The 15,022-nt window shown below is 58.2% G+C and overlaps 1 protein-coding gene across 1 annotated transcript; it reads left to right on the forward strand.

Moving 5' to 3' along the window:
- The first annotated feature begins 3,125 nt into the window (after positions 1-3,125).
- FBF1 (Fas binding factor 1) lies at positions 3,126-14,884 on the forward strand. Its single transcript, XM_088535860.1, has 28 exons — positions 3,126-3,153; positions 3,207-3,276; positions 3,660-3,720; positions 3,923-3,973; positions 4,108-4,252; positions 4,569-4,649; positions 5,185-5,304; positions 6,093-6,234; positions 6,621-6,754; positions 6,897-6,999; positions 7,094-7,483; positions 8,114-8,185; positions 8,496-8,590; positions 8,743-8,801; positions 9,232-9,279; positions 9,364-9,498; positions 9,723-9,823; positions 10,238-10,444; positions 10,563-10,670; positions 10,987-11,126; positions 11,498-11,616; positions 11,758-11,880; positions 12,261-12,446; positions 12,893-13,069; positions 13,479-13,616; positions 13,723-13,855; positions 14,201-14,337; positions 14,756-14,884. Exons 1-28 carry the CDS (start codon positions 3,126-3,128, stop codon positions 14,837-14,839), a joined length of 3,387 nt encoding a protein of 1,128 aa, XP_088391986.1. The 3' UTR covers positions 14,840-14,884.
- Positions 14,885-15,022: the final 138 nt, after the last annotated feature.

The following is a 15,022-nucleotide window of genomic DNA, read 5'->3' on the forward strand; positions in this document are numbered from 1 at the left end:
ATCGTTTTTATACTGATTTGCACAATACTGTCTAGATGAACAGTTTAAAAATGTAGTTTTTAACATGACCTCCTGATACCTAGTGAAATCACTAAACAAAATCACTGCTGTTTTTCTCAGCACTAATAGCTTTGTCCAGTAGCAGATGAATTACATCAGATGAAGATCAATTTTGAGTTTAAATTAGTAAAGAGCTTCGACATAAGCCGAAATCCTTCAGCTATGAGACAATGTACAAGAAGCTTTTTCTCTGACAGCTTTGGTATCTGTTATGTCTCTTAACTTCGGATCATGTTTTCATAGCAGAATTTTCTAGGACTAACAATCTTCTAAACAGAATGTTTGGCTCCATGCGTGGTAGCTGAACAGAAATGCTTAATTTTAATTAAAAGTAAATAAATAAAAATCAAATTTGCCTTTTGGCTGCTGAGTTTTCCAGGTTGAAGGGCAACGCTGCTCTGCAGGATACCAAGGAGGTAAATGGCTCTGCCTTCCACTTGCCTGGTAGAGCAGACTGCTCACCTGCGGAGGGCCTATGGAGAATGAGCAGGAAAAGGTTAAAGTATGTTAATGAAAACAGTACTAGCAAAATGTATGTACAGATTTAATAAACTACAATAATGTGTTTTCAGATGAAATGTCCTTTTTCTTCCTTTTTTTTTTTTTTAACTGCTGCTCTCAACCCAGTGTGTAAGGAAATGGAAGGTTTTATTTTTCCTGCCAGGCTTTGTGAAAATCCTTGAAGGAATTCCCCATTGAATGAGTTGGGTTCTCTTTGGTTTATTGCTAGTGTGACCTTTCTGGCTTGGCTTTGCACGGGGCTCTAGGGCAGTTAGAAGTTATTCTTGCCTTTAGTGCTTCTCACAGCCCCAAAAAATAAAACTGATAGAGAGCAAAGCTCCCAGAGACACACTTACGCTGTACTATTGTTTACAAGCCAGCGAAAGCTAATCACTGCTGATAGCAAAGATTTAATGACACTGCTTTTGGCACTAAAAGCCATTTCTTAAATTTGTTTCTCTCCTCTTGTTATTTTTTCCAAAGTTCTGCAAATTCTCTACTTCATTGTTATATGGGCATTTAGGCAATAGTACTTTTTTTCCCCTCAGCTGGCTGCTAATGAGCCATGTTCCCAAAAAAGCACAACGTGGTCCAACGGGGTGTTTGGACTGGCTTCTGCATGGCCTGAACATGAGTTGCAGCAGGGAATTGCTCCTTTATTTTCACTCAAGGGAGGAGCTGCTGCTGGAGTGACTGAAGCTGCAGCCATGAGCAGTAGTTGGGGGCCACCCACCATTTTCTGACCCCATGGGGTGGCACTTTGCTTCCCGGCTGCTTCTCACAGTTGCTGCCTCCCTCCCTTCCTGCTTTCCTTCCTCCCCTCACTCCTTCCTTCCCAGCCTCCAGAAGCTCCCAGTTCAGCAGAATCCGGTGGCAGGAGCAGCAGCGGCGCCGGGTCCCCGCTGGGAGCGGTAGTTTCCCCTCCTTTCCTTGGGGCCACCTGTGTGTCCCTGGGCTGGGAGCAGGGACAGGCCTGTCCTCTGGCAGCAGGGAGAGCCACAGCCTCCATCTCCCTGCACCCACACAGCTGGTGTGTCTGGGGTTAGGGCTGCCCCGGGCTGTGGCGGACGTGGCGCTCGGGGCTCGCGGCTGCCGCAGGCCGCGCTGGCGCCACGGCAACGCGCTGCGGAGCACTGAAGTGGGGACAGGCAGCCGAGTTGGGGGGGACAGGGATCCCCGGGAGCGGCTGCTCCCAGCCCCGGGCACCCGCAGCCCTCAGCACTGGGGGCAGCCTCTGTCCACAGCTTTGGGGTCCTCCCCGCGCTCTGGCTCCAAGACGGGAAGTTTCCTTCTCTTGCCCTGTGGCTCCAGCCTGGAGGTTGGTGCACGGGGCAGGGCTGGGGGTACCAGCCCCACTTGGATCCTCTGGCTCCCAGTGCGAGTTGCTGCCAGTGCTCCGGGCCCTTGGAGGGCCGGGAGGAGGTTTTCAGGGCTCATCCAGAGCTTCGTCTGGGCGCGAGGCGGCGCGGGCGGCTGCACAGGAAAGGGAAATCTCTTCCACAGCGGCGCTGGCGGCAGCAGCGAATCGGAAACACGGCGAGTAGGAGGTTCCCGTTAACCCCCTGCGCGCAGCAGAGCCCGGAGCAGCTCCCGGCCGGAACGCAGGGAGGCCTGGAGGCCTCTGATGGTGAGTGCAGCCTGTGCGGGTGCTCCAGGGCCGCGCAGCTCCGGCAGCGCGGACGAGTCGTTGCCTGTCCCCCCGGCAAGGGGCCTTCCCTTTGTAACAAGGCACGTTATCTTCCTCCACAGGCTGCAAAATCCAGGCGAAGTTTAAGAGGTGGGTGCCCTCACGCGCTGGGATCCACTGCGGGGACAGAGCGGAGAGGGACATGGGGGTCGCTGCGGTCCTGGCTCCCGAATCGCATCGGGACCCTTGGTTCGGTGCTACCATTGAGCTCATTGTGTCACTCCTGATCCAGCACCGCTTCCCTGCACTCCAGACCCCGCGGGTTTGCTTATCGGGGTCTGGTTTTAGGGGCTTTCCTGAATCCTGTTTTGGTTTCCCCCCACCCTAGTGCCTTGCGTAGAGGCCGTCAGCCTCTTGCAGCCCCTCATACTGCAGCAGAGCCCTTAGGGTACCCACGGCGCCGCAGACCAAACCCGGCGCGTGGCAGATCTCAGAAGAGCAAGTCGTGGCTGACGCAGGGGCTTCCTGGCCAGCAGCCCCAGCTCCTTTGCTCTGTCTCATTGCAGGCTCCGTCGATGACGTGCTGGGTGACCTCCTTGGCTATGATGGTAAAAGGCACCTTCCATGCAGCGTCCCTGCATGCACAATGCCCTGCCCAGCGGCTCTGCGGTGCCAGCCTGCGGGTCCTTCCTTCTGAACAAGCTCCTCCTGACACGGGGCTTCCATGGTCATATCCCCCTGGGATGGATGGGACAAGCAGCCCCTTCCCTTTTGGCCCATTCAAAGTGAAACAGGCTCCCGTAGTGAGGGGGGATGAAGCAGGGAGCAGAGCGCACTCCCCAGCATCCAAAAGGTTGTTGAGCAGGTTGGGCATCAGGTTGGGGTGGTCAACACAAGGTTCATCCAACAGTTAAAGGCTGCTCAGGTTCGTAAGGAGATGGCAAATCCCACTTTGGAGCGCTTAGGTCAGGAATATGTTTGTGGCCAGTGTCTTAACCGCTCCCTGCTTTGTTTCCAGATGAAACCCCAGCTAAAGCTGCCAGAGCATCCCAGGCAGCCGGGGGCAGCACCAGCAGAGCCAGCAAGAAGTGAGTAGCTCCCAAACACGTCCTCCTTCCTTGGGGAGCTGCCTGGGCTCCCCAAGTCCTTCGGCCCTCTGCCATCCTTGGCAAGTCCTCTATAAATATTCTTTTTCATGGTTTTTCACTTAAGTATAACAGTCCCAGCCTGAGTGTCATTTCCCTGACGCTGTTCTCACCCTGCCACGTGGGTGCGTGTCCCCATGCTGTGCTCATGGGTGCCCTGGGGTGGCTGTGTGGTCCCCACCATGTCCCTTGCCCGGCCTGGCCCATCGGCCCTGGGTGACTGCTGCTCCCAGGATGGCACACAGCCGAGTTCTGGCCAGGGCTGGCATCTCCCCGCACTTCGTAACGCGTCAGTGCGGCGTTCCCAACCCCGGCCCATGTCACAGGTCCTTCCTGGAGGAGGATTTCTTCAGCAAACTCCCTGCTGAGGACATCGAAACTGCAGAGGTGAGCCCAAATTTTGGGAGGGAGTCTGGGGGTTCCAACCACCCCAGCGGGCTCAGGAGATGGGACAGGGAAACAGGGGGAAGGTGGCAGAAGGACTTCCAGGTGCCCGGGGTGGGTTGGGACGAAGGCAGGGAAGGTGCTATCAAACACGTCCGAAGCCTCTCCATCCATCTGCATGACCTCTGCCCGTGCTGCCACACAGGGGTCCGATGTCTCAGATGCCGACCCACAGGCTGTGCTGCAGACCCTGAAGGTAAGAGCATGTACCCACCACGGCAGCCCCTGCGAGCTCGGCGCACTGCGGATGTGGGTGGGTGAGGGCAGGGAAGTGGCCCTGGGATGGTGACAGTGTCCCCCTGCTCCCATCCGCGTCCTGTTGCTTTCCAGGACATGGATGACATGGAAGCAGATCTCCTGGGAATATCAAAACCCCGTTCAGGGCTGGGAGAAATGAATGTGAAAGACCCTGAGAAGCACGACCCTGCGGGCAGAGCAGGAAAACCTGCAGGGAAGCTGCCGGCTCCCAAGAAAGGTAAGAAGGAGGTTCTGACTGCAAGCAAGCATGAAACGTTTTCATCTGAGACAGGGAGCAAGGAGGGGTTTTGTTCCCTAAAATCCTTTTCCTGATCCCTTTTGGGTACTATCACAGACAGAGTTGTATTCAATTCGAAAGCATTAGGTAGTATTTAAGGGTAGCCTGTCACCTGTCCTGCTCTTCTCCTTTCCTGCTTGCAAGGAAGCCCCTCCTGAGACCTGCAGCTCCCAGGGCTTCACGGGACTTTGTGTCACAGCTCGTGGGTGGCGGGAGGACGGTGCAGCTCTGTCTCTGAGCACAGTCCTCTTTCCAGGAGATTCTGCACCTGTGATGGAGAAAAAGCCGCCCTCGTCTCCCCCCGCTCCCCGGCCCTACAAGAAATTTAACTTTGAAGGTAGGTTCCTGGGCCAGGTCCAACCCAGACATCTGGGGCAGCTGCGACTCTGGCCCTGCCGTTCGTCTCTCACATGAACTGAGGGCTTGGATGGTCAACGAGATACAGAGGCTTCCACCCCGTCAACACTAGTTCAAATCCAATCCCATAGAAATGCAACTGTCGAGTGCGTGAGGTTCAGAGACTCGAGGGCATCCATGGCTCTTGGTGTTAGGGGTAAGAGCCTCCAGCAAAGAGGGACTTGGGGAAGATGCTGAGGTCAAAGTTACTCTTGAGGCCCCATTGCGACACTTGCCTGGCAGTGCCCAGAGGATCCGGTCTCAACCCAGCTGCCCCACAGACCTTGGACTCAAGAACAAGCACTGGGGTTGGTCTCCCTCTCACTGCATCTCTGGGCAAGGCTGATTCAGTACCCAGTGTTTCCATGGGCACATGATGGAGTTAGTGCTTAACTAAGTGATTTTTGAGGTTTGAGCGTTTTTTGTTTGTTTGTTTTCTTAATTCTCCTTTCTTTCCCCTGTGGGGTCATTCCTAGATTTGGATGATCCTTTGGCAGGACTTTTATCTGATGAGGAACAAAATGCTCCCAAGAAGCCAATCCCATCCAGCACTGAAAACAGCTCTGTGAAAAAGCCAGATTTGAGCAAAGAGAAAGGTAAGAAGGGATGTTCTGCATCCTGCTTGGCTAAATGAATAAGGAGCCTGGATTAGTCTGAGTGAGTCCAGCCTGTTCAGCTGAACACCAGATAGTCCCATCTCTTATTAACCAGTATGAACATTTTTAGAGTCATTTTGTAACGGGGTTACTAATCCGGCAGCTCTCTGTCTGTTGGATGTTGCAAGTGTGCTGCAGGTTACAGAAGCGACCTTTCCTTCTGGGAAAGCTCCAGTCTTACCTTTGGGTCCACTCAGACTGTTCTGTATGGGGCCAAAGGAGGACAACTTTATTGGGTTGGCGTTGGGGTGGCTGAGAATGTTGCCAGTCCCCACCAAAGCGCAGCCTCCGGGTTGGATCCAGCTGCTCTGTGGCTGTTATGAGCACCAGGCCCCCTCATCGCTGCAGCTGGGACACTGACAGGAAGGGCCTGAGGGTCTCCCTGTGCCCCAGCAAGTCCAGTCTGCTGCAGAGATGGACACAAGCAGCAGCTCCTGGGTTGGGGCAGGGACTAGGATGTCTTGAGGGTGCGGGGACTTGGGGAGGGCAGGATTTGGCCGATTGGGAACTTGCAAGACTGCAAAGCTGCTGGCAGGCCCCAGAGCTGGAAATGCCGGTGCAGGTGACACCAGCAGTGTCCCAGCAGTGGGTGCAGCACCACCGCTTCCCAGCGGATCTGAGCACCAAGCAGTGCCGCTTAAAAGCGCCACGTGAATGGCATGGGGAAAGGAGCAGGCAGGGCTGCTGCGGCCCCCGTGATCCCCGAGGCAGCTCGATCCCGTCCGCAGAGGCCCCGGCAGCGCAGCCCCGGCTCGCCGCGGGCCCCGCGCGCAGGAGGGAGGAACTCACCTTCGAGGACGACGGCGACGACCTGATGGACGCGCTGGGATTCGGGGACAGCCCGAAAGGAGACACAAGGAAGGGAGACAAGTAAGTGGTTCCCGGGCTGCAAAATGGCAGCAGGGGCAAAGCAGGGGGTGGCGTGTGCGTGCGATGGACACGGGGGCTGGAAAGAGGGCCCCAAAGGGCTTTGTAACTTCTTGAGCAGGCCTTGGTCCAAGCCAGGAGCTGCTGTGAACGGTGCCGTACGAATGCAGGGTAGAGAGAGGGGCCTTCCCTTGGGGAGCTCGGTTGTGCTGCGTCCCCTCTGCAACTCATTGCCATGGGGTTGTGCTGCCTGGTTTTCTGAGCAGGGCAGGGCTTAACGCACCCAATAACCCAAGAAGTGACAAGAGCAGCCTCGTTTTGCCTGGGATAGCAGGATGGCTGCGGCAGGGCTGCGTCTTGAGAGACGCCCCCGGGCTGTGTCCCCACAGGGATGAGCTCCGTCCAGCCCGCTCCAAGCTGGATGAGTTACTGGGACGGGGCTCCACAACCAAAGCCCTGGAGCGGCCGGGCACAGCGGAGCGCAGGGAGTTCAAGCTGGATGCAAAATACCAGAAGCAGCCAGGTGAGCCTGGCTGGGGATGTGAGAGGGCCCACGGAGGTGCCGGTGTGCGCATGTGAGCCCAGTGGGATCGCAGGGGTGGGAGGAGGAGGGCGAGGGCTGGTGTCTTTGTAGTGTGCTGACTCGAGGCCACGTGTCTGAGCAGAGAAGGACGAGCCGGGGGACGAGGAGGATTTTGTCTTTGGTGCGTACCAGCCCTCGGTGGCCTCGGCGCCAGAGGGGCGGCCACCGCGGCGGCAGCCAGCGAGGTACCGCTCCACGCGTCTGTCTGTCCCTCCAGCCCCACGTCCCTAAGCTGGGGTGTTCCCTCTCGGGCAGGTTCATGATTCCCTCTCTCCACAGCAGGTTTTCATCTGAGGGCAGCCGTGAATCGAAGGCAGATGCTCCTGCCAACCCCGCTCCTGCAGCCGGCAGGAGCCCCGCGCGGGGCAGCAGGGCTGGTGGCGACTGGCTGGGCTTGAGGGATGAGGATTTTCTGGACTCAGACCCGCCATCCCCAGTGCAGACCCGTGCTGTGGGGAGCCACCCGAACACGGCCGGGCGACCCGACCCTGCGGGGCAGCTCCCAGCCACAGAACAGCCCACGGGCAAAGCCAACCTGCCGGAGGAGGAGAACTGGCTGAGCGCCGCCTTGGCGCGTAAGAGAGCCCAAGCGCAGGCGAAGGAGCAGGAGAGACGGGACGAGCCCTCGGAGACCCTGGGCCAGGGGCTGGATCCCCGCTTGGCCACCAGGTAAAGACACATTGATGACTGCTCCTGTCCTCTTCGCAGATAGCTGCTGAGGATCCCACAGGAATTAATTTTAAGCATGAATTTATCTCATACTGGGGAAAGAACACGAGAGTTTGTGCTGGCTGTTCCAGCCTGGAGTCCATCACCCCTCCGGGCCCTCATCCCGGCTGCAGCAGGGATGGCACACACTGCCGTGGGGCTGCCTTGGATCAGCCCCTGTGCTGGGGCTCCCACTGCCTGTCGTGGCCCTGCCTCAACGCCCCTTTTCCTTCATTTCAATTAGTCTTGTCAGCTCCTCTCCTGCCTGTCTGGGCTTTCACAGCCACAGAGTCAAACCTGTGCCATGCAGCTGGGACTCAAAGGCAATTTGTAGACAAAAAAAATGCAATCCCAGATGGGTGTTTTGGGCAAGGAGGGCATGAGCTGAGGCTGGTGCTGCTCAGGAGAAATGGGGTCTGCAGTGGTGAGGAACGCAGAGCACAGGGGTTTGGGGGCATCTCAGCTTTGTCTGCAGGCAAAATCCTGCCTCAGCTGAGTGGGAGGCTGCCACCCTGTAAGGAGCAGCTGGCACTGGGGAAACGATCTTGTCACCTATCACTTCCGCGGCTCTTCCACATTACTTTCTTGCAGCCAGCCAGTTGTCCATGCACTGCCGCAGGCAGCCGCTCTGCAGGACACGGCAGCGAGGGCAGACACCTCCAGGTAGGACCATCCTCAAATTTCAGATGTCCTCTGCAGGAGGGGCTTCCTGGGAAAGCAGCTGCACGGGTGAGATGGGGAGTGGGGAGAGCCGGTAGGCAGCAGTGACCACATCAGCTTGGCACCTCCATAACAGGGAGGGAGGGCAGCTTTGAAGCACTAGCCCTTTGGACTGGCTCTTCCCTTTCTGCTCCTGATGGGAAAGCCAAGGGAATGCCTGGCTCAAGGATATCATGTGCAGAACACACAGGGAAACATCTCCCCATGCCATGACACTGCTGTTCATCTTTCACCCATGTCTATGCCCATGCAGCCACCCTGTCCCCCAGCTCAGCACCCCGGAAAAGGCACCAGCTCTTCCAACAGAGTCCAGAAAGGAGGATCCCTCCAGAGACGCCAGCGTCCTAGGTGCGTTTCACATGGGCAGTGGGTTTGGGCAGCAACAGGCAGAGGATTCCCTCAAGGAAACCAGCAAGGTGGCCCTTGGCCAAGCGAAGACTGCCCAGGCTTTGGCCAGTTCCCACTGCTGTGTCTGAATCATGGACATGTCGCCTTTCCAGCTTCCACAGCCTCATTCCCAGGAGAGCAGGAGACACCAGGGCCTGTCGCGCTCACTCAGGTAGGTCTCTTGGGCCCGTGTTCCCCGGGAGAGGTGCAGGACCAGGAACATCACCTGAGCAGCATTTGTATAATGCCCTGGGGATATTTATATATTACATTAAAAAAGCATCAGGGGCTCCAGCTTATGAGCGACTTTTCCTTTCAATCCTGGGGTAAAGATGCCCTAAGGTTGTTTCTAGGGAACTGAAGGGGAATCAAAGACTTTGAAAGAGAAGGCAGCACACACTTGGTCCTTCAAGCCTCCGTTTCTAGCCTAGCTGGGCCTCCTCGCAGTGGACTCATTTAGGGCCCATTTAGCATTGGGAGAAGGTTGGAGAAAGGCAGGAGAAGAGAGACCACAGCAGCTTGGGATGTTGCCCAGCTAGAAGGAGACTTCTCGCAGAACTGGACTCACTCCAAAGCCTGAGCACATCCTTGCACCTCCACAGGCTGCCGTCCCCCGGACACACGTGCCAGCAGCAGCACCACAGCCGCAGGTGAGGGACACGTGTTCCCACAGGGTTCGCTGGCCATGCTGCAAAGCTGCTGGTCCTGAACACCTCTGTCCTCTCCACCCACAGACCGAGCCGCTGGCCCTGGGCTTGTTTCACGGGAAGGGGCCGGGGGCTCCCATGCTCCAGCTCCCCGAGGACGGGATGGGCTGTCAGGCAGCGCTGCTCAGTGCCCAGGCCCGCGTGGCAGAGCTGGAGAGACAGGTGAGACCCGTTACAGGGGCCTGGATGTGGAACGCCGTGGGAGGAGAGGAGCCATTTCTGCTCCAAAGGGTATCGGAGTGCCAGGGGAGAGGGGAGGAACCTCCTCAGCAAGAGGTACCTGGAGCTGAGTCCTGCTTTGGGAACTCTGTCCCCATGCCAGACTGGATGGGAGGACACGTGTTCCCAATGCAGCACAAGGAGCTTCTCCCCTGGGTGTCCCACAGGTCCAGGCACTGGAACTGGAGCGGATGCAGCAGAAAGTGTTGCTGGAGAATCTCCAGCAGCGACACCAGGAGGACTTGGATCTCCTTGAGAGCGCACACAAGTATGGCTCCCTTCCCTCTCCTATGCTGAGTCTTTGCCTACCTCCCTGCCAGTGCTCCCTGGGGTGGGAGCATGGGGGAGAGGTCCCCAGGTCCATCCCTGGGGCAGGCAGGCACGTAGCCACGTTCATGATGGTAAAGAGCAGCCCCGGGGAGAGCTGATATGGGGGGCTGCTCTCACCCAAGCTGTCACACGTGGCAGAGATGAGAGACAATTCCCACTGCCAGCAAGCTTCAAACCAGGGCACCTCCTAGGTGGGAGCGTGAGAAACGAGGGCTCAGGCTGCAGAGAGCAAATTGCCCCGCGCCTCCGTTTCCCCATGCCCACAACAACACACGCTGGCACCCAAAGTCCTGGATGCTGCCTGGACGGGGGGCACCAGGGTATCCCCACGAAGCCCCTCCTGGTTTCACAGGAGCCAGGTGAAGGTGGTGGAGGAGACGTGCGGGCAGCGGGCAGAGCGGCTGCAGCAGGAGAAGGAGCAGCTGGTGGCGCAGCTGGCGGCGCAGCGCCAGGCGGCGGAGCGGGCGCAGGCAGAGCTGCTGCAGCGGCACCAGCAGCAGCTGCGGGCCCTGGAGCAGCAGAGCGCGCAGGAGCTGCAGCGCCTGCAGGAGCTGCAGAGGTGAGCGGGCACGAGGCCACGGTGATGGCACCCCTGGGGGCTCTGTCTCGGCGGAGGACCCGGGCAGTGGCTTGAGGACCCTGCGAAAGATGAAACAAACTCCCCCCGGGTCCCGCAGGACATCCGTCCAGGAGATGCGCAAGGACCACGAGGAGCAGCTCCAGCGGCTGAAGAGGCTGAAGGACCAGGAGATCGACGCAGTGACCAGCGCCACTTCGCACACCAGGTACCCGTGGCCTGAGCAGTCTCCCCACATGGATTCCCAGACACTGCATTCCCTGTTCCACCAAGAAATGACCTCAGACCACAGGGTCCTTGCCCTCTCCAGCCGTTTGCTGCCCCTTGCACTCACAGCTTTCATGGGAGATAGGAGGGAAACTACACATGTCCCCAATCGAGGACTAACATCCTCAGCACCGAACCAACTCCAACCGATCAGCGCTCCCCTAAGGAGCAGAACATCTTGTTTCTACTTTGTTGCAACACGGAAAGACTCAGAGCAGCGGGACAAAGCGCGTTCCCCACAAGTGGCCTCTCTGCAGGTCTCTGAACGGTGTCATCGAGCAGATGGAGAAGTTTTCCAGTGACCTGCACAACCTCTCGCACCGCGTAGAGGCCACACACCACAGCACCTCCCAGGAGCTGGCCATGGGGGCCCAGCAGCGTGACAAGCAGCTCAAGGGTAGGTCTGCCTGGTGCCAAAGAGGTGTAAGGTCCTGAGGACACCTGGGGCTGGGTGAGGCATCAGCATTAGGGATGATGCCCCCATGGTAGGTTGGTTAGGGAGCCCAGGATGGCTAAGTCCTGCCTCCATGAGACACCTTGGGGTGTCTCCCTAACAAAGCAATGTCCTGTGGATGTGCAGCAGGCAGTGAATGCAAAAGCACATGGGTTTTCCATGAACGTGCTGTGGGCAGGGAAGTTCTCCGCTTGGCATCGCAGAGGGTGGCAGTAATCCATGGCGCACGTAGGGAAGGTTGAGGTGGGGTGGGATGGGATGGATGTCCTGCAGCTCGTGTCAGCCCGCAGATCCCAGCCCTTCTCTCCCTGCAGTGCTCCAGGACAGGCTGCTGCAGCAGCAGAGGGACATGGAGGAAGAGCGGGGCCGACTCCAGGAGGTTATTGCTAAAATGGAGGCAAGGCTGGGCGAGCAGACTCGGTTGCTAGAGCAGGTGAGCCCACCTGGTATCTTCTGCCTGCGCTGGCCCTACGACCACTCTAGGACCATCCTCCACGCAGGCAAGCTTGGGCAGGCTGAGGATCCCAGCTCTGACGTGGAGTTATGTCCATGTCCCCTCTGTCTCTGGACCCAGGAGCGGTGGAGGGCAACAGCCGAGCAGTCCAAGGTGGAATCGCTGCAGCGCTCACTGGAAGAGCAGCGGAGAGTCATGACCCAGCAGCTCTCCATGGAGCGGGCAGAGCTGGAGAGGGCCAAGGTGAGACACGGACATCTCCAGGCACTTCTCAGACGTCTCGAGAGACCAACTAGGGCTGCACTTTGGTGCATGGTGGAGGAAAGGGCTGGAACATCCCTCCTCTCTGCTCCACCCTCTGCCTCCTCAACCCCACGCTCGGTCATTTGGGAATCACAGATCAGACCAACCATGAGGCGCACGGGTGCAAGAGGCTGTTGTGTGTGTGCACTGTACAGGCTGGCCAAGGAGCCCAAGTTCTTCATGTGGAGCTCACACCCGGTTTCACGTCTTGACCAGCCCGTAGGCATTGCATGGGATTTAGCAGCAGAGAAGGGTTAGAGGAGGAAACAATGTGACCATGGGGCTTGGGGCTCTCATTCTCTCTTGCCTCACTCTCCCAGAGCGCGTTGCTGGAGGAGCAGAAGTCGGTGATGCAGAGGTGCTCGGAGGAACGCCGCAAGCTGGCGGCCGAATGGGCCGAGTTTCACACCCAGCAGCAGCTGAGCAAGGAGCGGCTGGAGCGCGACATGGAGCTGGCCCTGCAGCGGGACTCCCAGAGGGAGGGCACCATCCTGAGCCTCGCCAAGGTACCGCGGCAGAGCCCTGCCCGCAGCACCCGCTATCGCTGGGCTCCCTCATGGGCCCTGCTTGCAGAAAAGTAGGGAGAGAGTCAGCCCTGGCTTCAGAGGTTTAGAACAGAGACATCACATGGGCTCGGGGGTGAGAAACTGGCTGTTCCGAGGGCAGCCTCATGGGCCTGTCTATGCGTCCGTCTTTTAGCATCAGTCACACCTGGGTCTGCCCCCTTGGTTGGGAGGAGTTTGAGCAGCCAGACCAGGCACAGCCACATCCATGAATGCCCAAAGGCTGGTAACCACCAAGGCGACGGGGGCACCGTGGCAATACCTGGTGGCTTCGCTCTGCTCCCCAGTGCACCTGCCAGCTCCGCAGGGACAGATCCCTCCCATCACCAGGGAAGACGTGGGATAGCAGCCAGGACGGGTAACATCTCTCACAACGCTGCTCACCCTAGGAGCAGGCAGAGCTGAAGATCCGGGCTGGTGGGTTGAAGGTCAAGGAGGAGCAGCTGGTGAGGGACAGGGAGCTGCTGGAGCAGGCCTGGCAGGAGCTGCGGCTGGAGAAGGAGAAGGTGAACCGGGCTGCGCTGCGCGTGCGGCAGCGCGCGGAGGAGATCGACACCATGAGCAAGGTAAGCGGGAGCCTCCTGGCTTTGGGGGCACAGTTGTGCCCAGGACAGACCTGATTTAAGCTCCATCACCTTGGAAGGGGTGTGAAACCCCAACTTTGCTGGTGTCCGAGCGTCCCTATGGACTAGGGCCAATGCTGCCATCCCCAGCTGTCCCAGGTGACAATGACACCTCCACCTCTGATCCCTGCTGGCACGGAGGTACCCACAGGGGTGATGATGGTGCCAACGGCTGCATGACCCTCCTCCCCTGTAGAAACCTGGTGGTTTTGCAGCAGGAAAGGCACAGGGGATGGGCACCTTTTTCTGGGATGGTACCAGCAGAGAGAACATGGGAAAGCGCAGCAGGGGGTTAAGGAGTGTGGGGCAGCTGGTCTCCCCCATGCTCCTCCCCAGCCCTTTTGCCTTGCAGCTCTCGGCACAGAAGTGCGAGGAAGGGGAGCAGGCGCTGCGGGAGGCCCGCAGGGTAGAGTCCGAGCACCAGGCCCGACTGCGGCTGGTGCAGCAGCAGCTGGAGCAGCTGAAGCAGCAGGAGCAGCATCTGCACCAGGCAAAGCCCCTTCACATTCCCCTCTCAGCCTCGGGCTGCCGTGCCAAGGACCTGAACCTTTTCCAAGGGTCTCTCTCTCTCTCCCTTTCTCCCGGCGCCGGGGCAGGAGCGGCTGAGCGTGGCTCTCCAGAGGAGCCAGCTGCAGCAGCTACGTGAGGAGCTGCCCAATAGCCCCGCACTGCTGCTGGCCACGGCCCAGGATGTCAGCGGTGCCACCACGGGCCTCTCCAGCACGCTGTGTAAGGGCTCCTGCATGCTGCTGGTGGCCATAGGGCAACCATGCTCGCGTTTCACTCCTCAGGAAGGCTACGACATTTCTGGGGGCTGTTTTAGTTGCCTCATCTATAAACCTCAGGGTTGGGTTGGCCTTGGCCTCCCCATTCTCTCAAGGGTTGTGCAGTTGAGCTCTCTGAGCCAGGGCAGTGCCAGGATGGGGCACAGGGTGCTGGGAGGGAAGGGATGGGTAGGTCATTTGGGGGAGGTTGGGAAGGATCCCACTGCAGGAGCACACAGCCAACAAAACAAGGCTGCTCCAATGTGTCTGTCCACGTGTTTCCTGATGGCAGCGTTGGTGCATGTTCAAGCTCTCATTCCAGGCTTTCCGACTCCCACCACGGCGTTCCCTAGATGCAACCCAGGCGGCAGCAGGGACAGCCTGGGCACGGCAGGCCCGTCGGAGCTCTACGCCAAGCTGCTGCTGCTCAAGCACAGGGCTCAGCAGGTGAGCGGCCCGGAGATGGGGCTGGAGTGGGTCTCAGAGCAGCCTGAAGGAGCAACCGCACGAAGCCAAACCAGGGCTGAGAGAGCACGGGGTGGGGAGGGCTTAGAGCAGGCAATGGCTTGTTCCTCTGCTATACGCAGAGGTACCAGAAGCAAGGACCATCAGCTCCCTTCATCAGTCTTCCATGTCCCTGCTGGGCCCTTCCCCAGGCAAGGAGGTTGTTTGAGGTACCCTCCATGGGTCACAGGAGCTAACGGGCTTTGAGGGGGAGCCCCTAGACAAGCTCCCTGGTTAAGCAGCTCCCTGCCTGCTGTGTGAGGGAGGGTTTGGGATACTCCTCTTGCCCATGAGTGACACCCCAGCCCAGGACCCCATGTGCCCTGTGGCACCCTTCCCATCCTGACACCCCTCTCCTCAGGATCGTGACTTCTTGGAAGACGAGCAGTTCTTCCTGGAGACCCTGAAGAAGGCGTCCTACAACACTTCATCTCTGTTGGCCTGAGACAAAGGCCACATCCTCCCCGAGGGAGCTGCTGCTGTGCCATACTCATGGCACAAAAACAAAACAACAACAATAAACAAACAAAGCAAAAAAAAAAAAAAAACAGTAAATAATTCCAGTTCTCATCTGAGAAACTTCTGTTCTTTTAAAAAAAGCCTCAAGCAAGTTTGACAGCCTTGAATC

This window comes from Tinamus guttatus, unplaced genomic scaffold, assembly GCF_059628265.1.
Source record: "Tinamus guttatus ecotype Peru unplaced genomic scaffold, ASM5962826v1 Tinamus_guttatus_pri_ptg000649l, whole genome shotgun sequence".
Taxonomy (NCBI): domain Eukaryota; kingdom Metazoa; phylum Chordata; class Aves; order Tinamiformes; family Tinamidae; genus Tinamus; species Tinamus guttatus.